The 25,498-nt window shown below is 50.5% G+C and overlaps 1 protein-coding gene across 3 annotated transcripts; it reads left to right on the top strand.

The window, feature by feature from the left end:
- Positions 1–3,121: 3,121 nt before the first annotated feature.
- On the top strand, positions 3,122–25,462 carry SHISA5 (shisa family member 5). 3 transcript variants are annotated; one of them, XM_007088470.2, is made up of 6 exons: positions 3,122–3,300; positions 5,671–5,827; positions 15,822–15,905; positions 23,654–23,769; positions 23,918–24,130; positions 24,244–25,462. In XM_007088470.2, the coding sequence occupies exons 1-6, from the start codon at positions 3,237–3,239 to the stop codon at positions 24,321–24,323; spliced, it is 714 nt and encodes a 237-aa protein (XP_007088532.1). In that variant the 5' UTR covers positions 3,122–3,236; the 3' UTR covers positions 24,324–25,462. The 3 variants fall into 3 exon arrangements, with proteins under 3 accessions (XP_007088532.1, XP_007088531.1, XP_007088533.1); XM_007088469.2 differs by having other exon boundaries at positions 3,122–3,303; XM_007088471.3 differs by lacking the exons at positions 3,122–3,300; positions 5,671–5,827; positions 15,822–15,905 and adding an exon at positions 21,697–21,799.
- Positions 25,463–25,498: the final 36 nt, after the last annotated feature.

The following is a 25,498-nucleotide window of genomic DNA, read 5'->3' as shown; positions in this document are numbered from 1 at the left end:
AGGACCCTCAATCTTTTTTCTTTTTAGTTTTTAAATTTTTGAATTTACATCCAAGTTAGTTAGCATATAGTGCAATAATGATTTCAGGAGTAGATTCCAGTGTTTCATCCCCTATGTATAACACCCAGTGCTCATCCCAACAAGTGTCTTCCTTAATGCCTCTTGCCCATTTAGCCCATCCCCCCACCCACAATGCCTCCAGCAACCCTCAGTTTGTTCTCTATATTTAAGAGTCTCTTATGTTTTGTCCCTCTCCCTGTTTTTATATAATTTTTGCTTCCCTTCCCTTATGATAATCTGTTTTGTATCTTAAATTCCACCCACATATGAATGAAGTCCTATGATATTTGTCTTTCTCTGACTAATTTTGCTTAGCATAATACCCTCCAGTTCCATCCACATTGTTGCAAATGGCAAGATTTCATTCTTTTTGATTGCCGAGTAATACTCCATCGTATATATATACCACATCTTCTTTATCCATTCATCCATCGATGGACATCTGGGCTCTTTCCATACTTTGGCTATTGTTGATAGTGCTGCTATAAACATAGGGGTGCATGTGTCCCTTCGAAACAGCATACCTCTATCCCTTGGGTAAATACCTAGTAGTGCAATTTCTGGGTCATAGGGTGGTTCTATTTTTAGTTTTTTGAGGAACCTCCCTCCTGTTTTCCAGAGTGGCTGCACCAGTTTGCATTCCCACAAACAATGCAAAAGAGATTCTCTCTCTCCACATCCTCGCCAACATCTGTTGTTGACTGAGTTGTTAATGTTAGCCATTCTGACAGGTGTGAGGTGGTATCTCATTGTGGTTTTGATTTGTATTTCCCTGATGATGAGTGATGTAGAGCATTTTTTCATGTGTCAGCCATCTGGATGTCTTCTTTGGAGAAGTGTCTATTCATGTCTTCTGCCCATTTCTTCATTGGATTATTTGTTTTTTGGGTGTGGAGTTTGATAAGTCCTTTATGGATTTCAGATACTAACCCTTTATCTGATATGCCATTTGCAAATATCTTCTCCCATTCCGTTGGTTGCCTTTTAGTTTTGCTGATGGAGGACACTCAATCTTGTTGAGACCCTCATGTTTGGCACAGGGAGTTTGATTTCTGCTTTGGAGGGGCTGATTTCCCTGGGCAGCTGTGGAAGTTACCATTTCCCAGCTTCACAGGCTTGGTGTCCTCTGCCCCCACCATGGGCATATGCCTGTTAGATGCATGGCTGTGATTTCCCAGCCACTGGGTGTTCCTGGCCTCCAGCCCCTCCTATCCATGCACAGCTCTGGGTGGGTCATGGAGCCGCCAGCATCCTCCACCATGAAGGTTTCACGCGTTTGTCTGTGACGTGTGGGAGGATGAGCAAGCACGGGGATTCCAATCCTGAAAATGTCAGGGAGGATGAGGCCAGGGGAAAGGCACCTAGAAGAAATGGGGGGAGGTGTCAGAGCAGGAAAGTCAAAGACAAGTGACAGGAGGTAAGAAAAGACAACTCTTGGGAGTTTGCTGGGGATGAGGACTGGGTTATGAAGAGAGACAAGTCTGTGGGAGGCAGAGGCTGGACACCCAGGGAGTGGAATGGGGTGGGGGGTCAGAGGACAGCTGGACAGTGACGTGGAGGTGAGCACGTGGTGTCTGTTGTGCATGGGGAAGGGGGACCTGGGCTGTGTCCAGCTTCAGGCCGTGCCGCTGAGGGGGCAGAGGCAGCGCGGCAGGACGGGGAGGGCTCCTCATTCTAACCAGGGATAGTCAGCTTCTGCCCCGTGTGCTGAGCCCGGACCCCTTCCTGGCCAGGTGGTGGCCAAGCCCTCTCCTCCCTCCTCTCACATGCTGGCCTGGGGAACTGCACTGAGGACACCCCAGGTTGCCCTCTCAGGTCTCACTCTGTCCTCAGGTGAGAAACACGTGATGTGGTGCACAGGATGTATGCCCTGGCTCCAGGGCCCCGTTAGCGTGACCTTTCATGTTTTCTGCCTTGAGTATAATGTACTAGATGTGCCCGGTGCAGGTGGGAGGCAGGTCAGAAACCCTGGGTAAAAAAATGCTCACTATAGATTGAACACTTGTGTCCTCGTAAAATTCATATGTTGAAATTCTAACCTCAAGGTGATGGTATTTGGAGGTGGGGCCTTTGGGAGGTGATGAGATCTTGAGGGTGGAGCCCTCATGAATGGGGGTTAGTGCCCTTATAAAAGAGGCCCCAGAGAGGTCCCTGGGCCCTTCTGCCAAGTGAAAACAAAGGGAAAGGACAATCATCTGTGAACCAGGAAACTCTCATCAGACATAGAATCTGGCGGCAGCCTGATCTTGGACTTCCCAGTGGGCAGAACTGTTGTTTACAAGCCCCCAAATCTATGATGTTTTGTTATAGCAGCTGGAACAGACTTCTCGATTTCCCTGGCTCTGCCCAGACCCCTGCTCCACAGTGGGTGGCAGAGCCACCGTTAGCCATTGCCCCATCTCAAGGTGTCTTGTGTGAGCGTATGGTCTGGAGCAGACGCGGATGAGGCCCAGCCAGACTCCCCCTGAGCCAGGAGGTGGCCTGGTGTGCCTGGGAGCTTCCAGTTCCCATCCTCAGACCAGGCCATCTGAAGCAGGCTTGCCCTGAGCTGGGAGGGGTGTGGGGGGGGGGCGGGTAGGATGCCTGAAGGGATAGAGGTATCAACCCAGTGGGTGAGGTGATGGGCTAGGCTTGCAGAAGGGACTGGCATTTATTGAGTGCCTACTGTGTGCCCAGGTCTGCTCTGGGCACTGTCCCCACCACCTCACCTGGTCCTCCGATGCAGAATGAGGGCCCAGGGCCACGGGGAGGGGAGGGGCTGTGTCCAGCCTCCCAAGTGTTAGGATGCAGATTCCAGTGGAGACCCCCTTGGGGTCAAGGGCTAGGAACTGGGGCTCGGGGTGGAGGGGGAGCGGGGCAGGGAGCGGAAAGTATCCCGTGCACAGAAGTCAACGTCGGTGGTCGCCAGGTGCCTGTCAGCGTCCTAAACGGCCCCGGGCCATAGTTTTTGCTTGGCCCCCGGACGTGGGCCTGGCCGGCAGGCTGGGAGGGGCGTCCTCTCCCCTTCCCTCGCCTCGCCCTCCTCCCCTCCGCTCCCTCCTCCGGGCGGGGTTCCCGGAACAGGCCGCCGGGGCGGGGCGAGGAAGCGGTGGCCGCACGGGTCGCTGAGGCTGCGGCTGCACCTCGACCCCTGTTTCTTCTGTCTGTCTGTTCTTCTGTCCGTCCGCCACCCAGCTATGGCTGCGCGTGTCCCCGCGCCACGGATCCTCCTGCTGCTGCTGCTGCTCCCGCCGCCTCCAGGTGGTGAGCCTTTGGGGGTGGGGGGAGTTTGTCCCGGGCGGGGACAGTGTATAGGGGAGCGGGGCAGCCACGTCCGTGCGCCCCTGGCGTGAGCCCAGGCAACACCGTCCCCACAGTGTCCCGCACCCCATTAACCGCGAGGCAGTCAGCCAACCCTCAGGACTGACCTGACCTCCACCGCAGCACCCCTCCCAGTCTGAACTGACACTGCCCAGACCCTAGGAAGTTGCCACCATTGCTCTGCCCGGGAATGGTGGTGCTGGTGGTGGGGTCTGTGCTCCCTCACGTGTTACAAGGGATTGGGTCCCCAGGGGCTGGGGTAGGAGTTCCCGCCTGGCCTTAGCCTAGGGTGGTGGCAGCAGGGAGGCCTGGCCCCTCCATCAGAGGCTTTCCCTTGGGCTCTGTTTACTGGGTGTGGAAGCCCCTGCCGGGTTGAGGCCGGGTTGAGGCCGGTCTCCCCCCGGGGTTGGAGGAAACATCACTGTGTGTGTGTTGACGGTAGCCAGACGGGTGATTCACAGGCGGAGGAGGCCAGGCTGGGGGCCTTTTAGGGGTAGGAATTGGAAGAACCCCTTGCCCAGCCAGAGGAAGCGGATGATCCCTCTGGGGTGAGTGGCTTCCTCCAGGAGAAGGGCTTTATTTCCTGGGGGCTGAGATGAATGTGGGGACCTGGGGTGGGAAAGTGAGAAGATGGAGCCCAGGTCCCTGGTCCAGTGAGATCTGGGAAGCCTCCTCCACTGGGAAGTGTCTGGGGCCCAGAAGAGCATTCGTGTCATGGGCTCTTGGCCCAGACAGCGTCAGCGTTGTGTCTTCAGTCCCAGCTTGGAGGCTGGGCCGTGACTGTAAAGGCTGTAAAGACCCTGCTGGAGGTGGCTCACCCGAGTAACCCAGTAGCATGGGCCATGCTGACCATACCTGCCACCATACCTACTACCAGGGTGAGCCTGGTAGTGGTCAGGTCCTCTGTCCTGCAGCTTTGCCCAGAGCAGGGTTCTGCCTGAACCTGCCAAGAGCAGAGCACCCCTCCCCCGCCCCCATCCCATTCCTAGTTATCTCTTCTCAGGGAGGCCACTCAGTGCCTCTTTCTGTGGGCCTCGCTCTGTACATGGTCTCCAGATACTGCACGCTGCCCCAGGGCCCTGGCCACTCTGGGTCTCTGCGTTCCAGGTGCTGTGTCAGCACTGTTTCCAGGTGAAGTAGCCACACTTCATGGTTTATCAGCTACTGTAGTCATCTGGGCCTTACTGGATTGGGTGTTCTATGTGGGGGTCTGCCCAGGCACGATCCGGGACTGCCCCCTCCTGCTGGTGGGCACTAGGCCTCTGCTTATATAACCTAAGGATGCATGGGAACATTTGGCTGTAGCATCTTCCTGGAAGTTTGCAAGGCTTGTGGTCTCTCAAAGCCCCGGTCACTTCCCACACTTGTCAGCCAGGTCCTCTCAGCATGGCCTGGTACAGTGAAGTGTTGTCTATACCCCAGCCTGGGGGAATATCCTTAGATCCCAGTTTTGCCTGAGAGCCTTGTAATGGTTCTGGGACTCCAAGTGGTGCCACTGCCTCGGAGCCCTGGCCACTGAGGGCATAAACATTTTCTAGGCACCCGCTGCAGCCCTAGCCCAGGACTAATTGTTTCACAGACTCTTATATGGTGGGTGTAACTGTAGCCAATGGGGAGTTGGTCTGGAGACAGCCTGTCGTGTGGTCTGTGAGGGCCAGGCCCCTGCAGTCCAGTGTCTAGCAGGGGCCCAGGCCCAGGTGAGGAGAGGGAATAAGGATTGAGAACTAGTTGGTCCAGTGCCTGGGCCCCAGCAGCTAGTTGGGGGGGTATTACTGTTCAGGTCTGTGATTGCTGGGCTTGGGCAGTTTCTGGAGGAGGGGGCCTGGAGTGAGGCCTTGTAGGATGAGTAGATTTGAAGGTGGGGAATGGGAAGCAGGCAAGAAGAATATAGGCAGAATGTGGGTAGAGTTGGAAAGCTGGGGTGATCGTCAAGGCCTTTTGCAGTCCAAACCCCGTTTTGTGGACTCTGGACTTGATCCTGAGGCAGTAGAGACCAGGGATGGTCCGAGAGCAGGAAGTAGCCCAGTCAAACTCCCACTTAGAAAGGTCAGTCTTCTATCAGAAGGCAAGTGGCCGGTGGGGGAGGGAAGGGGGCTTGTTAGGTGCTCTGCTGTGGGACAGGGAGGAGGGCAAGGCTGATGGGGGCTTTGGCTAGAGGTGGCCAATGACTAGGATGGTTCACAGATGGCCCAGATGCTTGTGCCTGCTGGCAGTGCTGGAAAGGGGCTGTGCTAGCCAGGACATGGCTGAGATCTGGCATGAGGCCTGGCCCTGTGGCCACAGATTAACAAGTGTGTTTCTCTGCTCCAGTCCACAGTGAAGTGTGTGTGGCTTCCCGTGGACGCATCCTCTTCCCTGAGTCCTGTCCTGATTTCTGCTGTGGCACATGTTACAAACAATACTGCTGCTCTGATGTGCTGAAGAAATTTGTGTGGGATGAGGAAAAGTGTTCTGTGCCTGAGGCCAGGTGGGTGCCCGGTGGTCGCAGGGGGGGAGGCCTGAGCCCGCCCCGAGCAGGAGTGTACATGAAAGGGAAATAGCCCTGCCCCTCCGCCTCTCAGCCCCCTCGAGGTGGTAGAGCACTGGACCAGGGGTGGGGGTGGGGTGCCCCTGTTCTGGGCTGAGCTCCCCAGAGCTTGCTCAGTCAGCCCCTTGTCCCTTTCCCTGCGACCCTAGAGGACTGCAGCTCACCCACCTCACTCAGCCTTGGGCTGAGCAGGTTTCTCGGGGCTGGTGGCCTCAGCTGGCCCTGTGGCTCACCCCTGGATATGTATGTACCTGGATGTGTACCTGTACCAGCAAGGTGCATGCCTTGGTGTGAGTGTACCCCACAGTTCGTGCATGCACCTGGTGGGGGATTGTATGTGATTTGTGTAGGTATCATCCTGTGGGCCCTGGAAGGCACGTCGCACTGCACCGTGCCTGTGTCCTCTTGGTCTGGCCCCTGGATTTGCATTGCATCTTGGTTTAGGCTGTTTCATGGGCTGGTCCCGAGGTCTCCCTTTGCCACATCTGTGTTTTGTGTTTGGTCGCGGGTATAGAAACGGTTGAGATGGTCAAACTTCTCAGCTCATGGCAGGTTGATTATCATCAGTCTGGTCAAGACCAGCCCCTGTCATCTTACATATTTACTTTAATCTCACATGACCATTCCATTTCCCTCTCACTCCATAGGCTACCAGTGTGTATGTCCTTTTCATGGTTTGGGTTTTATTTATTTATAAATTAAATTAAATTAATTTTTTAATTTATTTTTTATTTTTAAAAGTTTATTCATTTATTTGTATTTTTATTTTTTATGTTTTTTTAAATGTTTATTTACTCTTGGAGAGAGAGAGAGAGAGAGAGAGAGAGAGAATGTGAGTGGGGGAGGGGCAGAGAGAGAGGGAGACACAGAATCCGAAGCAGGTTCCAGGCTCTGAGCTGTCAGCACAGGGCCCGATGCGGGGCTCGAAGTCACAATCTGTGAGATCATGACCTGAGTGAAGTTGGTTGCCCAACCGACTGGGCCACCCAGACACCCCACGTTTATTTATTTATCTATTATTATTATTTTTTATTTAAAATTTTTTTTTTTTTAGTGTTTTTTTTTTTTAGTGTTTATTTATTTTTGAGACAGAGAGAGACAGAGCATGAACGGGGGAGGGGCAGAGAGAGAGGGAGACACAGAATCGGAAGCAGGCTCCAGGCTCTGAGCCACCAGCCCAGAGCCCGACGCGGGGCTGGAACTCATGGACCGCGAGATCGTGACCTGAGCTGAAGTTAGACGCTTAACCGACTGAGCCACCCAGGGGCCCCCACGTTTATTTATTTTTGAGAGAGACTGAGTGCATGCACATGCACCCTTGCGCAAGTGGGGGAGGGTCAGAGAGAGACAGGGACAGTGGATCGGAAGGGGGCTCTGGCTGACAGCAAAGAGCCCGACATGGGACTCGAACTCACAAACCTTGAGATCATTACCTGAGCTGAAGTCGGACCCTTAACTGACGAGCCACCCAGGTGCCCCTATTTATTTAAAAAAAATTTTTTTTTATGTTTATTTATTTTTGAGAGAAAGAGTGAGAGAGACAGAGTGCAAGCAGGAGAGGGGCAGAGAAAGAGAGGGAGACACAGAATCCAAAGCAGGCTCCCAAGCTCTTAGCTGTCAGCACAGAGCCTGACACAGGGCTCGAACCCACCAACCATGAGATCATGACCTGAACCGAAGTCGGAGCTTAACCTTAACTGACTGAGCCACTCAGGGGCTGAGCCCCTGAGCCACTGAGCCCCTCCCACCCATTTGTTTTTAAGTTTATTTATTTATTTTGAGAGAGAGAGAGAGCGCGTGCGTGCCTGTGTGCATGTGCATGTGTGTGCCAGCGTGGAAGGGGCAGAGAGAGGGAAACAGAGGATCCAAAACAGGCTCTGTGCTGACAGCAGAAAGCCTGATGAGGGCTCAAATTCACAAATTGTGCGATCATGACCTGAGTCAAAGTCACATGCTTTAAATGACTGAGCTACCCAGACGCCCCTATTTTTTTAAATTTTATTTGAGAGAGAGAGAGTACAAGTGGGAGAGAGGGGCAGAGAGCCACTTTGTGCTTTGCAAAATGTACATTGTTTTGTGGGTACGATGAACTCTTTTACCTTTTGCATTCAGCACAGCGTCTGTAAGACCCATCCATGTTGCATTGTGTACATCCGGCCTGTGCCCACCCCTGTGGTGTCGTTCTCTTTGGTCTGAGTCCTAAGCTTGCTATCCTAGATAATTGTGATGGACATCCTCCTGTACTTCCTATCTCCTTTTATGGAACCATGTGAGAATTTTTTGGAAGTGTGCACGGGAGCAAATTGCCAGGTTGGTGAGATGTATGTAATTACTGACTAAGGAAGTGATCTTGGGAATGGCGGCACCAGGCTGCATACACTGCCAGCCACACCTGAAGATTACTTCCAACCTTTTGGTGTCCTTACATTTATGCATGTGTCTTTTTTAAAGAAATCCATTCCAGTAATTTTTTAAAATACAGGAGCATTTCATTTAAATTTAGTGTAATATTGTGCTGGGACTATATTTGCCATCTTATTTTGTGCTTTTTATTGGTCTCTCTCCTATTCATTCTGTACTTCTTTCTTTTTAACTTACCATATTGTTTTGGTTTGTTTTTATTCCATTTTTTTTCTTCTACTGTTTATTTCTTTTATACTCTGTATTGCTTTTGCTCCTTCTTGCCTCATTGCACAGGCTGGGACCTCCAGTGCAGTGTTGAATAGAAGTGATGAGAGCAGATATCTCTTTCTGGGTTTCGATTTAGGGAGAAAACATTCAGTATTAAGTATGATGCTAGCTGTAGCTTTTTCATTGGTGCCTCTTATCAGAATGAGGAAGTTGCTTTCTATTTCTAGTTTGCTTGGACTTTTAGTCATGAAGGGATCTTGAATTTTGTCAAATAGTTTTCCTGCATCTGTACTTTCTCCTAGGTAATTACTCTTTTAAAAAAAAAATCTTTTAAGTTCATTTATTTATTTTTGAGAGAGAGAGAGAGAGATTGCACAAGTGGGAGAGGGACAGAGAGAGAGAAGGAGACACGGAATTCAAAGCAGGCTCCAGGCTCTGAGCTGTCAGCATAGAGCCCCACATGGGGCTTGAACCCACAAACTGTGGGATCATGATCTGAACCAAAGTCGGATGCTTAACCAACTGAGCCATCCAGGTGCCTCAGTCTTTTTCATAAGTAGTATAGTTTAAAATTCTCATTATGTATTGATACAGAGAAAGGTAATATATTTTAATAAATTGACCTTGTATCCAGAGACTTTACTAAATTTACTTATTAATTTGAGTGATTTTAATTGAAATTTCTTTAGAATTTTCTACAAAAATAGTCACATCATGTGCAGTTAATGTCTTATTTTTTCCATTCCAATTCTTATACTTTTAATTAATTTTTCTTGTTTTATTACACTGGCTCGGATCTCCAGTACAATGATGATTGAAAGTGGTGATAGGTAGCATTCTTGTTTCTGGTTCCAGAGGGAAGGCTTTCATCATTTCCTGGTTAAAAAATGTTTGCTGTAGTTTTGTATGTGTGTGGTTTTTAATGTTTATTTATTTTTGAGAAGAGAGAGTGTTAGTGGGGGAGGGGCAGAGCTGGGGGTGGGGGGGGGGTGGCAGGAAGTTGGGGAACAGAAGATCTGAAGCAGCCTTTCTGCTGACAGCAACGAGCCTGACGCGAGGCTCAAACTCACAAACTGTGAGATCATGACCTGAGCCAAAAATGGATGCTCAACTGACTGAGCTACCCAGACTCTCCTGCTGTAGTTTTTTTTTTTTTTTAAGACACCTTTTATTAGACTAGGCTTCTGCTATTCTTCCCCCACCCCCCCACCCCCCGCTATTCTAATAGTGATATTAAGAACTCTTTTTCACAAACCTTTGGTGCCTTAAAAAAATTTTGTTTCCAACGTTTATTTATTTATTTATTTATTAAATGTTTATTTATTTTTGAGACAGAGAGAGACAAAGCATGAACGGGGGAGGGTCAGAGAGAGAGGAAGATACAGAATCTGAAGCAGGCTCCAGGCTCTGAGCTGTCAGCACAGAGTCCGATGCGGGGCTCGAACTCACAGACCACGAGATCATGACCTGAGCTGAAGTCGGACACTTAACTGACTGAGCCACCCAGACACCCCGTTTATTTATTTTTGAGAGACAGAAACAGAGTGTGACTGGGGGAGGGGCAGAGAGAGAGGGAGACACAGAATCTAAAGCGCAGAGCCTGGTGCGGGCTTGAACCCATGGACCTTGAGATCATGACCTGAGCTGAAGTCAGACACCCAACCAATTGGGCCACCCAGGCAAATATTTGGTGCCATTTATTTATTTATTTATTTTTTTAATTTTTTTTTTTTTTTTTTTTAACATTTATTCATTTCTGAGAGACAGAGACAGAGCACAAACAGGGGAGGGACAGAAAGAGAGGGAGATACAGAATCGGAAGCATTATCCAGGCTCTGAACTCTCAGCATGATGCGGGGTTTGAACCCAAGAACTGTGAGATCATGACCTGAGCTGAAGTCAGATGCTTAACCAACTGAGCCACCCAGGTGCCCCTCTTTGGTGCCTTTTAAAAGGAACATATTTCAGGGCGCCTGAGTGGCTCAGCTGGTTGAGCTTCTGACTTGGTTCAAGTCATGGTCTCATGGTTCACAAGTTCGAGCCCCACATCGGGCTCTGTGCTGATGGCTCAGAGCCTAGAGCCTGCTTTGCAGGTTCTGTGTCTCCCTCTCTCTCTGCCCCTCCCCTGTTCATACTCTGTCTCTCTCTCCCTCAAAAATAAATAAAACATTAAAAAAAATTAAAAAAAAAAAAGGAACATATTTCTGGGGTGCCTGGCTGGCTCAGTTGGAGGAGCATGTGACTGTTGATCTTAGGGTCATGAGTTTGAACCTCACATTGGGGATAGAGATTATTTAAATAAATAAATATTTCAAAGGAACATATTTCTTTTGGGTAAATATCTTGGAGTAAAATTGCTGAGTCACTGGTGCATGTGTTCAGCTTCCAGATACTGGCAGATACTTCCAGTTTTCTAACACTGTACCATTTACACTCTTGCCAGCCATGTATGAGAGTCCCAGTTTTCTATACATCCTCTCTAAACTTGGCATTGTAAGTCATTTTTAAAAATTGAGCTAGGGGCGCCTGGGTGGCTCAGTCAGTTGAGCATCCAACTTCGGCTCAGGTCATGATCTCACGGTCCGTGAGTTCGAGCCCCGAGTCGGGCTCTGTGCTGACAGCTCAGAGCCTGGAGCCTGTTTCAGGTTCTGTGTCTCCCTCTCTCTCTGACCCTCCCCCGTTCATGCTCTGTCTCTCTCTGTCTCAAAAATAAATAAACGTTAAAAAAAATAAATAAATAAATAAAATAAAATAAAATAAAAATTGAGCTATAATCACATACAGCAAAATGCACAGGTCTGAATGTTTCAGTTTGATGAGTTTTAATAAATGTATACTTCTCACATATAATATCTCAGTCAAGATCTAGATCATTGCTATTGCCTAGGTTTTAATTTCAGTAATTTTGGTGAATGTGTGGTGATACCTCATTGTGTTGTTTTCTTTTAAGATTTAAGTCTTTTGAGATTTATTGAGACTCATTTTATGACCCAACCTATACTGTACCTTGGTAAATGTTTCATATGAACCTGAAAAATGGTATATTCTGCAGTTGTTGGGTATAGTGCTTTATAAGTGTCAGATCAAGTTGGTTGATAATAGTGTTTAGTTCTTTTCTGCCTTTTGGTTTTGTCTGCTTGCTTTATTGATTACTGGAGACCACAGATATGTTTGTTGTTTGAGTTCTGTCAATATTTGCTTCATGAGTTCTGATGCTTTGTTATTAGGTGCATACATATTTAGGGTTGGTTTGACTTTCTGATGAATTTTTCATTTTATCATATGTAATGTCCCTCTTTATCTCTTGTATAACCATTGTAAGCCTCAAAGACAGTATTTTAATTGTTTTTGACAGTGAATATTTATTTATTTATTTCAATATGAAATTTATTGTCAAATTGGTTTCCATACAAGACAGTGAATATTTATTTACATTTATCCATATCTTTACCTTCTCGCTGCTTCTTATTGCTTCCTGCATCTTTAAGCCTCAACTGAGATCATGTTCCTTCTGCCTCTCATGAGGTATGCTGGTGTCAAATTTTCTTGGTTTTTGTTTCTCTGAAAATGTCGTTATTTCACCTTCCTCCTCAAAGTATATTTTTCCTGGTTATAGATTTCTAGGTTGGCAGCTACTAATTTTTCTCAGCACTTTAAAGCTTTCATTCCATTCTTTTTTTTTTTTTTACGTTTATTTATTTTTTTAGCAATCTCTACACTCATCATGGGGATCAAACTTATGACCCTGAGGTCAAGAGTCATTGCATAGTGGGGCGCCTGGGTAGCTCAGTCGGTTAAGTGTCTGACTTTGGCTCAAGTCATGATCTCACAGTTTGTGAGTTAGAGCCCCGCATTGGGCTCTGTGCTGACAGCTCAGAGCCTGGAGCCTGCTTCGGATTCTGGGTCCCCCTCACTTTTCTCCCCCTCCCCCACTCGCACTCTCCCTCTCTCTTTCAAAAATAAATAAACATTAAAAAAAAAAAACACTAAGAGTCATTGCATACCCTTCCTACTGAACCAGCCAGGCACCCCGTTCCATTGTCTTCTGTTGCCTATTATTTCTGTTGAGAAACCAGTTGACAGTTTAATGATTGCTCCTTTGCAAGCAATATGGTTTTTCTGACTAATTAAAAAAAAATTTTTTTTTTAATGTTTATTTTTGAGAGAGAGACAGAGGAGTGGCAGGACTGGGAGACAGAATCCGAAGTAGGCTCCAGGCTCCAAGTTGTCAGCACAGAGCCTGATGTGGGGCTTGAACCCATGAACTGCAAGATCATGACCTGAGCCAAAGTGGGACACTCAACCGACTGAGCCACCTAGGCGCCCCTGTTTATTTTTGAGAGAGAGAGAGAGAGAGAGACAGAGAGAGAGAGAGAGTACGAGCAGGGGAGGGACAGAGAGAGAGGAGACACAGAATCCGAAGCAGCTCCAGGCTCTGAGCTGTCAGCACATAGCCCAGCGTGGGGCTCAAACTCATGAACCATGAGATCATGACCTGAGCTGAAGTCAGACACTTAACCAACTGAGCCACCCAGGTGCCCCAATGATTGTTTATTTATTTTTTATTTTATTTTTTATATATTTTTTTAAAGAAGCTAAGTATTTATTTTTTTAAATTTTTTCTTAACGTTTATTTATTTTTGAGACAGAGAGAGACAAAGCATGAACGGGGGAGGGTCAGAGAGAGAGGGAGACACAGAATCTGAAACAGGCTCCAGGCTCTGAACTGTCAGCACAGAGCCCGACGCGGGGCTCGAACTCACGGACTGTGAGATCATGACCTGAGCCGAAGTCAAATGCTTAACTGACTGAGCCACCCAGGCGCCCCATTTATTTTTTATTTTTATTTATTTTTTAATTTTTTTAATGTTTATTTATTTTTGAGAGAGAGAAAGCATGAGCAGAGAGAGACGGAGACACAGAATCTGAGGCAGGCTCCAGGCTCCAAGCTGTCAGCACAGAGCCTGATGTGGAGCTCAGAGCCATGAACCAATAAATCATGGCCCGAGCCAAAGTCAGACAGTCAACCAACTGAGCCACCCAGGTGCTCCTGTTTGTTTAATTTTGAGAGAGAGAGAGAGAGAGACAGAGACAGAGACAGAGACAAAGAGAGACAGAGCGTGAGCAGGTGAGGGACAGAGAGAGAAGGAGACACAGAACCTGAAGCAGGCTCCAGGCTCTGAGCTGTCAGCACAGAGCCCAATGCAGGGCTCAAACCCACGAACCATGAGATCAGGACCTGAGCCAAAGTCGGACACTTAGCTGAGCCACCCACGTGTCCCTTTCTCTTTGGTCTTGTATTCATGTTGTCTAGTGTCCTAGTGTTTCTGAAAACTTTGTAATGTGTGCCTAACATTACATTTGCAAAATTGACTGTAGAAATTTGGAGCTCAGGACTTCTGAGGAGAAGTCTTGCTTTTGCAGGGACACGGCACTCTCAGACCACCTTGGCCTAACTGCAGAGGCCAAGAGGATTAGGAGCTCAGCTCTCTGCTCACTTTCTCCCTTATTCTTGGGGTGCAGCTTTTTAGGTCTCATCCCCAGTTGGTGGGAATCATCAGAGAATCATCGTCACTTGGTGGGCTCTGAGTCCAATCTCCACTCAGCCCCTCAGCTGCCCCTCTGAAGTTGGCTAGTGCCCCTGGGAGCAACAGGGCCTCAGATGCCGGGTTAGCTTCCCTGGGTCTCTCTTTCCAGCCTCCCACACACCAGCTTGGCATCCTCTGCTCTGTTATTGCTCACCAAAGCCTACATACTGATTCTTTTTTTTAAGTTTTATTTATTTGAGTAATCTCTATACCCGACCTGGGGCTTGAACCCATGACCTGGAGATCAAGAGTTGCATGCTTTTTTGACTGAGCCAGCCAGGAGCCCTTGCTCTCTGATTTTTTAAAAGTATTTTCTCCTCAGCTTCAGTTTTCCTTCAAATTTAGGGTGTAGTTGTTCCTCATGCTTTTGAATTTTGTTCTACATTTAATTTTGGAAAGTTTCAATATATACAAAAACAAGAGAATAATAACTCCACATCCATGATCTGCTTCCATAGTTACCCACACTCTGACCATACACTTTCCACCACTTTTTTTCCTCATTAATTAATTAATTAATTAATTAATTTTTTAACGTTTATTCATTTTTTGATAGAGACAGAGTGCGAGTGGGGGAGGGGCAGAGAGAGAGGGAGACACAGAATCTGAAACAGGCTCCAGGCTCTGAACTGTCAGCATAGAGCCCGATGCGGGGCTCGAACTCACGGACTGTGAGATCATGACCTGAGCTGAAGTCGGACGCTCAACCAACTGAGCCATCCAGGTTCTCCTTTTCCTCATTATTTTAAAACAAAATAAAAATTAAACCATCATAAAAATTTCTCCTCAAATGTTAGTTTTTATCTATACAAATGAGTCCTTTGTAAAGAAATATAACCACTGTATCAATAGTACATTTAGCACAATTAACAGTAATTCATTAATAATTTTCTTAAAAATTTTTTTTGTTTATTTTGAGAGAGACAGAGCGCGAGCAGGGGAGTGGCAGAGAGAGAGGGAGAGAGAGAATCACAAGGAAGCTCCACGCTGTCAGTGCAGATCCTGACGCAGGGCTCAAACTCACGAAACTGTGAGATGGTGACCTGAGCTGAAATCGGGAGTTGGACGCTTTACGGAGCCCCTACCATTTCTTTTTTTAACTTTGTGACATGGTAATCTTCCTTTGCTGATTTCTAGCTTAGTAGCACTGTGGTTCGAAAAGATACTTTGTATGATACCAATCTTTTCAAATCTATTGAGCCTGCCAGGCCTTACCTGTGGTCTGTACTGGAGAATGTTTCCATGTGCACTTGAGAAAAATGTGTGGGGGGCGCCTGGGTGGCTCAGTCAGTTAAGCGTCGGGTTGTGATCTCATGGTTGATGGGTTTGAGCCCTGTGTCAGGCTCTGTGCTGACAACTCAGAGCCTGGAGCCTGCTTCAGATTCTGTGTCTCCCTCTCTCTCTGCCCCTCCCCCACTCACACACACACACACACACACACACACACACACTCTCTCTCTCTCTCTCTCTCTCTCTCTGTCTCAAAAATAAAATAAACATTAAAAAAAAAAAAAAAAAAAAAGAAGAATGTGTGGCATTCTAGCCTGAGATCCTGGTGTGTGTGATAGTCATGCTCAGGAGGCCATTAGGGCTACTCGCCGGCCCCGTACAGGACTGGCTTTGGTGCATGTTGTGTGTGTGCACTAAGGTAACATTTGTTCCTGGTATGCTGGGTGGGGCTCGGGTGTATTAACTGTGAGTTTTCCTCTTTGCAGCGTGTCCACTGATATAGAGCCACTGGAGCAGCTGGGCTCGGCGCTGAGGTTCCGTTCCAGCTTGGACAGCGACCCCATGTCAGGGTAAATAAAACCTGCAGGCTGCGTGCATCTTTCTGGCCAAGATGACAAGGGGCTCAGCGGGCTAGAGTGAGGGCTGTGGGGACAGGGATGCCGCAGAGTCATTGTAGTGACTAGCCCCAGAGACTGACCACCGGGTCCCTTGCTCCTCATGTTGGAAAGTTGTGTCCTCATCATTGTACTCAGGAATGGGAGGACTATGGTTGGCAGTTGAAAGGCCAAGGGTAGGGGTCCATGTTGACCTAGGTGATAGGGAGGGCATGATGGTGACGGTGGTGACAGGGATGGTGTGATCGTGACGGCGACGGGGCAATGGTGGTGACGTGGTGGGGCTTTGGTGGCGATGGTGATACAGTGATGGTGGTGATGGTCTCAGGGCAATGGTGGTGACGGGGCGACAGTGATGGGTGAAGAGGTGACGGGGTGATGGCGGTGGGCGATGGTGGTGCAGGTGCACGGTGGTGAGGTAATGATGGAGCGCGGCGAAGATGCTGGGACAACCGATGACACCCAGTCCCCGTGTCTGGGCTTGTGAGTTATGGTTGCTGTGTCAGGGCCCTTCTGTCAGGGGGCCAGGGAACAACTCAATCTTTGAAAGCTCAGTTCCCTCGGCCAGTTTCCTGCTGTGTCTTGTTGCCACCATGACTAGGTGTTGTGACACACGTTTCATGCGGATGGAGTAAGCGTGCAGCCACTGGTGTGTTTTCCTGGTGGGGTCTGTTCCACGTGCCGTCTGCCCCTGCCCTGGTGGATCTAGAAGCCCCTTTTGGGAGAAGATCTGCCCAGGCCTGGTTGCCCCTTAGGAAGAAGAGACTTTGGGCTCAGGGCTTGCACGGGGGTCCAGGTGCTTGCCTGCCCCATCCTGCCCTGTGGACCTGGGTGGATGTGGAATCAGACGGGGCACCGGGGAGTGGGGAGGGGGGAAGTGCAGCCTGTGGTCCCCCCTCAGCGCCCAGGGCCCGGCCTCTGTACTCCCGTCTGCTGGCTGATCCTGCCCCCTTGGCCGACTGGGGACTGACGCCTCGATGAGCCCCTCCCTCCACATCCAGGGAATGCCCTTCCACTGTTGAGTCCCAGAACTGTGGGCTTTCAGATGGCCCCACAGGATGTTCTGATGTCCAGCCAGTGTGGGCCGGGGGCAGCCCAGGGGTGGGCCTTGTCCTGAGGACAGCGGGCAGCATGGGGTTCTGGGCAGTGCTCGTCTGAATGGTGTTTTAGGAAGACCACTCTGGCTGCTCTATGGAGGATGAAGGCAGCAGGCAGGGACGGGGTGGCGGGTGGCTAGTGGGAGGCAGCCATGGCTTCCCAGTCCAAGGTGTTGGGAGGCTAGAGGGAGACTGGGTTTGGTGGGGTGCTATGAGGGTGGAGACGGGCATTCAGCAGCTGCGCTAGGGAGGGGTGGGGGAAGCTGGTCTCTGTTGACAGGGCCAGAGGTCTGGCCCTGTGAGAGGATGTGGGACAAGGAATAGGTTTGGGGTGAAGGGCTCAGGTTGGGTGGCAGGAGTGTGTTGAGGACTGAATCTGAGGGTCAGCAACGTTTGAAGAATGGCCTCAGGAGGAGCTGAGCGGGAGGGTTCAGAAAAGTGGGAGGAAAGAGGAAGACGCCCGGTCCGTGGGGTATTGAGAAATGTGGATGCCATACCACAGAGGCCATGGCACCTGTGGCAGGAGCCGTTCAGTGCAGTGGATTGAAGAGTGAGTTGGAAATGGGTAGGTGAAGTGAGTGTAGACAGCTTCAGGGAGATATCTGGTTGTGAACCAGTGAGGAGTAAGACAGGAGTTGGAGGAGGAGTCAGGGTGAAGAAGGGCTTCTTCGGTGCTGGTGGAGACTTAGGCTGGGAAAGGGGACAGAGGGGACGCTGCAGAACAAGGTCCCTGAGGGGCATAGGAGGAATGACTGCCAGGGCTTGTGGCAGGCAGTTAGGGAGGTGACTGGGACGAGCCCAGGAGCACCTGTCGCGCCTTGAGGTGTGCACCAGTCACGGAACTGGTGAGCGGGGCCACACGCTGCAGCGTGCACACCACTGTGCCTGGTGGGGGTGCCTGTGCCTCCTGCCCTGCCTGTGCCCTTCATGCCTCCTGCCCCAGACGTGCTGCCCACTGAGAAGTGCTGACAGTAATGCTGTTGACTTGCCCCCACCCTGCTCTGCCCCGTCTCTTCTCTGCTTTCTTACCAGAGCCCCTGTGTCTCACATGACACCTGTCTTAATAAAGGTTTAGGGTTTGGGAAGTAGGTACCAGGCAGGTAAAAGGGCATAGTCACCAACGACACTTCTGTGAATGCCCTCAGGTGGCTGCCTGTCCATTCTCTCAGGTGGGCATCTGTGTGCTGCCCCCTCGGCCAAGGGTGCTGTTTATCCACTGGAGTGTGGGCTCCTTGGTGGGTCCGGCACCTGCTGCCCAGGCCATGGCTGGGAGCTCCAGGGAAGCCTTGATAGAAGGAAAAACCCCTTGTCTCCCTCTGTGAGTGACTCCTTGGGTTCCCCAAGAATGAGGCACCAGCTCAGAGCACAGGGACCCAGATGAGACTATTTCTGCCTGTCACAGCCTGGATGGGTGATATCTTCCCTGAATGTGGCACTGTGCTCCCTATGGTGTGGCCATGTTATCCATGGGCCTGGAGTTGGCTCAAGTCTTCTGCCTGCTCCCCACCTTTGGTAGGCGAGCCCCATCCTGCCCTATTGAATGGTCAGTGGCTGTGTCCCTTTTTGGCTTGTTCCCTCCCCAAAGCTTTCTTGCTCCTCTGTCATGGTTCTTTTGGATCCTGATTTCATTGTCCCTTCCCAGTCCCTTGCTACTCATGGGATAGTCAGGCAGGATTGGCATGTTTTTAAGCACCTGACTGGTAGGATGCATGGCTTCAGACCCCAGGCAGGCTGCTGCTGACCCTCCATCCTGACTCTGCTGTGACAGTTTGTAGGAAAGGCATACAGGTCCTTGAGGTGAGATGAGGCAATGGTGCACCTGTCCTGGCCCTCCCAGCATCCTTTCTGCAGCTCTCACACCCACTGTGTCACGGCCAGTCCCCTGTCTTGCCAGCGTCATGGTGAAAGTGCTGGTGTCCCTGCTCCAGAGATGGCCTTTCCCCAGTCTGAACATTGGGAGTCTTTGGCCTTCTGGGACCCCCAGTTCAGCCCCACCTGCTCCCTGCCTGGGCTGACTCTATATTTTGAACTTGGCCTTTGGTGTCTTTGATCTGGGAGGTAGCCCCAACCTTGGGAATATCATTCCTTCCTCTCAGAGGCATGGTTCAACTGGAATTGTGGCCATTGGTACCACAGACCCCTGCCACACTGCAACCACCCCTCAAATATTACCCTTCCCCAGAACATCATGCCTTGCTGTCCTACGAGGTGCTGCCCCTGGGTCCCTGAGTGAGTTTTTCATTCATCAGGCATGTATTGAACACTTATTGTATGCTTGTCACTGGAGTTACAGTGATGGCCCAAAGCAGGTGCAGTCTGTACCTCTGTGAATCCACGGGTGGAGGCAAGGTACATGTTAATCAAATGCTCACATTGAGTGTTTATAAACTGAGGTAGACAGGAAGTTCTTACCTAAACTTATCTGCATGGTCAGGGGAAGTGTTCCTGATGAAATAATATTTTGAGCTGAGTTCTGAATGGTGAACAGAAATTAATTACATGGGGGTGAGACAAAGAGAAGAGTGGATCAGGCAGGAGGCACTGCATGTGCAAAGGCCCTGAGGTAAGATACAGCATGGGGCTTTGCAAAGCTGAAAGGAAGGTGATGTGGCCAGAGCACAGAGAACAAGGTAAGGTGGGAGTCCCAGACCACACAAGTTTTATTTTATTTAGACTTTATTTTATTTTATTTTTTTAAAATTGTTTTTTAACGTTTATTTATTTTTGAGACAGAGAGAGACAGAGCATGAATGGGGGAGGGGCAGAGAGAGGGAGACACAGAATCCGAAACAGGCTCCAGGCTCTGAGCTGTCAGCACAGAGCCCGACGCGGGGCTCGAACTCACGGACTGCGAGATCGTGACCTGAGCCGAAGTCGGCCGCTCAACCGACTGAGCCACCCAGGCACCCCTAGACTTTATTAATTAAAGATTAAAATTTGTCTTATTGTAAGTTTTACTATCTGGTGAGACAGATCCTAGATCCCCCCCCTTTTTTGTAAACTATAATATATATACAGATAAGTACAAATAGATATACATAATTTATCTCTTTTTAATTTTTAAATTTTTTTAAGACTTTTTTTTGGTGGTGGGGGGACACCTGGCTGGCTGTCATTTCAGCATCCGGCTCTTAATTTCAGCTCAGGTCATGATCCCAGGATTGTGGGATCGAGCCCTGTGTTGGGCTCAGTGCAGAGTGTGGAGCCTCCTTAGGATTCTCTCTTTCTCTCTGTCTCTCTCTCACCCCTTCTGCCCCTCTCCCCTGTCCATGCTCTCTCTCTCTAAAAGAAAATTTAGGGGTGCCTGGATGACTCAGTTAAGCATTCTACTTCAGCTCAGGTCATGGTCTCACCATTTGTGAGTTTGAGCCCCACATCAGTCTCTCTGCTGTCAGCATAGACCCTGCTTCAAATCCTCTGTCACCCTCCCTCTCTGCCCCTCCTCCACTTATGCTCTCTCTCTCTCTCAAAAAAAAATTTTTTTTAAGGTTCATTTATTTTTGAGAGAGAGAGAGAGAGAGAGAGAGACAGAGTGCGAGTGGAGGAGTTGCAGAGAAAGAGGGAGACACAGAATCTGAGCTGTCAGCACAAAGCCTGATGTGTGGCTCGAACCCATGAGCCATGAGATCATGACCTGAGCTGAAGTTGGATGCTTGACTGACTGAGCCACCCAGGTGCCCCCAAATTTTTTTAAAACAAAATTTTAAAAAATATTTTATTTATTTATTTCTATTAAAATATCTGAGCTTTTTTTTTTTTTTTTAAAGTTTATTTAAGAGAAGAAACGTGCATGGATGAGCACGTGCAAACAGGGGCAGGGCAGAAAGGAGAGAGAGAATCCCAGGTAGGCTTCGTGCTGTCTGCATGGGGCCCTGAGCCGGGCTAAATCTCACAAACTGTGAGATTATGACCTGAGCCGAAATCAAGAGTCAGATTCTTCACTGACTAAGCCACCCAGGCACGCCAATTTTTTTACTTTTAAGTAATCTCTACACGCAATGTGGAGCTCAAACTCACAACCCAAGATCAAGAGTCATGTGCTATGCTGACTGAGCCAGCCAGGTGCCCCAGATACAGCTTAACAAGTAAATTATAAAACGAATTCCTGTGTGATCCTGAGAGCTATAGGAGCCATAGCAGGCTTTTGAGCAGGAGTGACATGATCAGACCTGGCAGGTTGGCCAGGGGCACTTGAGGAGGCACTTACATCATCCTGGCAAGGTAGGCTACTGGCTTGGAACATGTGCTGGTGGGAGAGGGGGTCCTGAGGGGATTCGTGTGTCATCCAGGAGGCCCTGGGGGTTGCTGGTGGGCCTAGATCACTGAAGGTACCCATCAAGGAGGACAGCTGGAACGGGGCTGGTGGGCTGAGTTGGGGCTGAGCAGGAGTGTGGCTTGGGCACTCAGGGCATCTCAGATCCCATGGCAGCGTCTCGGCAGGAGGACGGATGGATAGCCTTGGTGAGAGGCCAGGTCGGGGCACGTGAGGCTGGGGACACAACTCTGGGAGGACCACCTGAACACTTGGCTTCCCTGCCTGCTCCTGGCCCCTCTGGTGCAGCTGGGCCTTGCTGTGTCTTTAAGAGCTCTGTGTTGCTCTTCCTGCCACTGACGTCAGGGATAGGGGAGGGCCAAGATCTGCTTTCCTTTTCCTCGAAAGGGGAGGAGATTGAAACTGAGTGGCCCATGATGGAAAGAGGGGAAGTCCAGGGCTCCTGGCGGCCCTGGAGTGAAGGCAGAGGCTAACATGGGGTGAGCTTGGGCGCCATACTGTGTGTGTGTGTGTGTGTGTGTGTGTGTGTGTGTGTGTGTGTTTCTTTCTCTCCATTCCTTGGGGGCAGCAGAGGGCCTGGGAGGAGCTTATGAATCAGGGGAAGGTGAGGGGCCGGCACAGTGGCCAGTAGTTCCTGCTTTGCAAATGCGGTTGTGTATTTTGGAGTCCAGAGCATGAAAGGTCTGTTCTTCACCTGTCCCTGGGCTGTGAAGGGACCTGCTGAGGTGGTGCTGCCCCTCCGGACTGTGAGGGGCAGCTTCTCCCCCCAGGTCGGGGCAGGGCGGGGTGGAGCCACAGCCTTCCCCTGGGTCTTCCGTAGAGGCAGAGGCCCTAACAGCTCGCCAAGGTTCTTCCAAGTTTTATTTTTTAATTAAAAAAAAATTGTTTTTGAAGTAGTCTCCATGCCCAGTGTGCGGCTTGAGATCAAGAGTCTCATGCTCTACCAACTGAGCCAGTCAGGTGCCCCTCCTTCCATGTTTTTTAATTTTTAATTTTAGAGAGAGAGAGAGTGCGAGTGGGGTAGAGGGGAGGGGACGGGGTGGGGGGGGGGAGAGAGAGAGAGAATCTGAACCAGGATCCATGCTCAGCATGGAGCCTGACATAAGGCTTGATCTCACAACCCTGGGATCATAACCTGAGCTGAAATCAGGAGTTGGACGCTCAACCGACTGAGCCACCCAGGCACCCTGCTCCTTCCATGTTTTAGGTGCAGTCAGCAAGCATGTACATTTTCTTAGAATAGAGCTTGGTCCCTTGGCACCTGTGGAGGAGAACAAGGGTCTCTGCCCTTGAAAGTCAATTTTAGTGACCTTCCTGCCCAAAACTGTTCTTTCTTAAAGCCCCTCCACTCTGTTGTGGTCCTTGCTGAGGGCCCGGCATCAGGCCCTTCCGGAAGGCAAGATTACCTCCAGCACGCCCATATTGTCTACCTGTTTCTTTCTTTTTTTTTTTTAATTTTTTTTTTTTAACGTTTTTTTAATTTATTTTTGAGACAGAGAGAGACAGAGCATGAACGGGGCAGGGGCAGAGAGAGAGGGAGACACAGAATCGGAAGCGGGCTCCAGGCTCTGAGCCATCAGCCCAGAGCCCGACGCGGGGCTCAAACTCACGGACTGCGAGATCGTGACCTGAGCTGAAGTCGGACGCCCAACCGACTGAGCCACCCAGGCGCCCCTGTCTACCTGTTTCATTGTTCACCGGCCTGCAATACTGGCCAGAGTGCAGGAGCCCACCCACTGGTACAGTGCTTGGCATCCAGCAGGCTCACTGTCACTCCGGGAGGCCAGCAACCCTACTCCGGGACCAGTGCTGAGTCTGTGTTCTCTGCGTGCCTCTCCTCACGCTTCTGGCCACACTGGCCTCGGCTCTCCTGGAATTTCCCCCCATCTTTGTCCCTTGTGCTTCCACAGTCATTTAACCTTCAACATCTGCCTCCTGCACTGGGCTGTGGGCTTCCGGCGGCCAAGGGCGGGTCTGTCTCACCCACTGCTGAGTTTCTGGTTTGTGGCATGTGCTCGATAACCGTCTGCTGACTAGGCGGAGGTGGCCAAGACGGGTGTATGGTGGGGAGGCGCCGGAAGAACTCCCTGCCGTGCTCCTCGGGCGGGGCAAGAGGGGTAGACCTTGGGTGCTTTATACAGACTCATAAGACAAACCCCATTTTACACGTGAGGAAACGGATTCTGAAAGAGGTTCAAGCTACACAACCTAGATGTTGCTCTGTGTCACCCAGAGTCTCCTCTGGCAAGAGGGGTGCCCCTGGGAATGGTGGGGTGTGGACTCTGTCCTGGGCAGGGGCGAGAGGCCCTGGGTCATGATCGGCTCTTTGGCAGGTTTGGGGCAACCGTAGCCATCGGCCTGACCATCTTTGTGCTCTCTGTCGTCACCGTCATCATCTGTTTCACCTGCTCCTGCTGCTATCTCTACAAGATGTGCTGCCGGCCACGTCGTAAGCACGCCCGTCCCCTCCCCACCCCGCCGGGACCCTTGGTGTATGGGGTGCAGACCGCAGGCGGCAAGGGGAGCCGAGCGGCGCCCTGGCTTGGTTAAGCCCGAGCGAGGGGTGGCAGTGGTCCTGACTGGGATTCTCTTTGCAGCGGTTGTGACCACCACCACGGCCACCACCGTGGTACACACCCCTTACCCTCAGCCTCCAAGTGTGCCGCCCAGCTACCCCGGACCGACGTACCAGGGCTATCACCCCATGCCCCCGCAGCCAGGGATGCCAGCGGCACCCTACCCGACACAGTACCCACCACCTTACCCCGCCCAGCCGTTGGGCCCCCCGGCTTACCATGAGACATTGGCCGGTGAGTACCACTGCCAGCTCTGACCCTTCCTGAACCCCCTAAATCTCCTGCCTCTGCCCCCTCACACTGCAGCCCCCGTGCTCATAACCAACCAGTGTCCTCTCTATTTTCAGGAGGTGCGGCCATGCCCTACCCTGCCACCCAGCCTCCTTACAACCCAGCCTACATGGACCCCCCGAAGGCAGCCCCCTGAGCATGTCCCTGCATCTGGGGCTGCCACCATGTGTGTGTACGTGTGTGTGCGCGCGCGCGTGTGAGACTGGGTACGCAGGCATGGTCCTTTTCTCCCCGTGCGTGGTGCGTGAGTCCTGTTTGTACACGAGACTTCTCGTGATGCTGACGTGGTGGGAAGCAGTCCTTGCCAGAGTTGCTGGGACCCTACTTTGTTCTCTTCCTCACTTGAAATCGTGCTCTTTTGAAATCTCAAACAAAATTCAAAGACTGGGGTGAGTTCTTTTCCATACCACCCCAGGGAGACCAGGTGGGGCTTGTGTCATGCTAGGATAGTACAGCTTTCCGTGGGCAGCGTGCATATATGTTCCAGTTTCGGTGGAGCGGCTAGCCACTGCTTGAGGCCATGGCCTGTCCCCAGGGCATGGGGGATTCTTCAGAGAACCAGAGCTATGATGCAGGCCTGTGGGTGAAGTTTGGGACCTGGCTAAGTTGGATTTTAATCCTTTCAGCAGATGTCCCATAGTCCCCAGATCCTGTGCTGTGCCCAGGGGAGGGTGGGCAGCCTCCTGAGATCAAAACACTTCAGGCAGAGCCCCACCCATCCCCGACCACTGTCTGACTGGATGGTCCCTGCATTCTTCCTGGCACCACCCAGAGGGCTACATCCACCCACAGTTCTGGCTGCCCTGGCTGGCCATGACCCCCCATCACAGGTAGGCAGGGTAGCCTCTGTCCACCGGCACACTCAGGTGTCCTCCCTGCAGTGTTATTGCCTTTTTAGCCAAACATTTTGTCTGTTTTCTGTTTCAAAGTGTGTATGATAGTTGTGAGGCCAAGACCCCTAAGTCCTGGAGGAAAACTGGCCCACAGTCTGACCTCTGATAGTCCCTGCTTCTCCCGTCACCAGCTTCAACAGAACATCCAGCTCCCAAACCCGAGTCCACAGTGTGTCTTGGCACCTGGGACACCTGGGCCAAGGGGCTGTCTGGACCAAAGGTGCGGGGGGCCTCGGTGGCTGCTCTGGCCCAGACACGAATACCTCGGTGTTCCCCGTTCCTCTGTTAATATCTCACCAGATCTGTCTTAGCTTTGTGCCTGTTGATGTGTTTGAGAGCCTAGGGTCTGCACCTTTGTTTATAATAAATGCAAACATTTGGGGCTGCTGCCTCCTTTCTTCAGAGCCTTGGCTACTGG

This window comes from Panthera tigris, chromosome A2 (genome assembly GCF_018350195.1).
Source record: "Panthera tigris isolate Pti1 chromosome A2, P.tigris_Pti1_mat1.1, whole genome shotgun sequence".
Classification (NCBI taxonomy): Eukaryota; Metazoa; Chordata; class Mammalia; order Carnivora; family Felidae; genus Panthera; species Panthera tigris.
Note: the sequence above shows the minus strand (reverse complement) of the source record. Positions and strands in the feature narration are given on the sequence as shown.

Bases quoted from the DNA above. Each gene is read 5' to 3' on its own strand.
- SHISA5 (XM_007088469.2), top strand. From the start codon at position 3,237: ATGGCTGCGCGTGTCCCCGCGCCACGGATCCTCCTGCTGCTGCTGCTG. The intron at 23,770-23,917 runs GTAAGCACGCCC...TTCTCTTTGCAG, and splicing joins GATGTGCTGCCGGCCACGTC to CGGTTGTGACCACCACCACG. The intron at 24,131-24,243 runs GTGAGTACCACT...CTCTATTTTCAG, and splicing joins TTACCATGAGACATTGGCCG to GAGGTGCGGCCATGCCCTAC.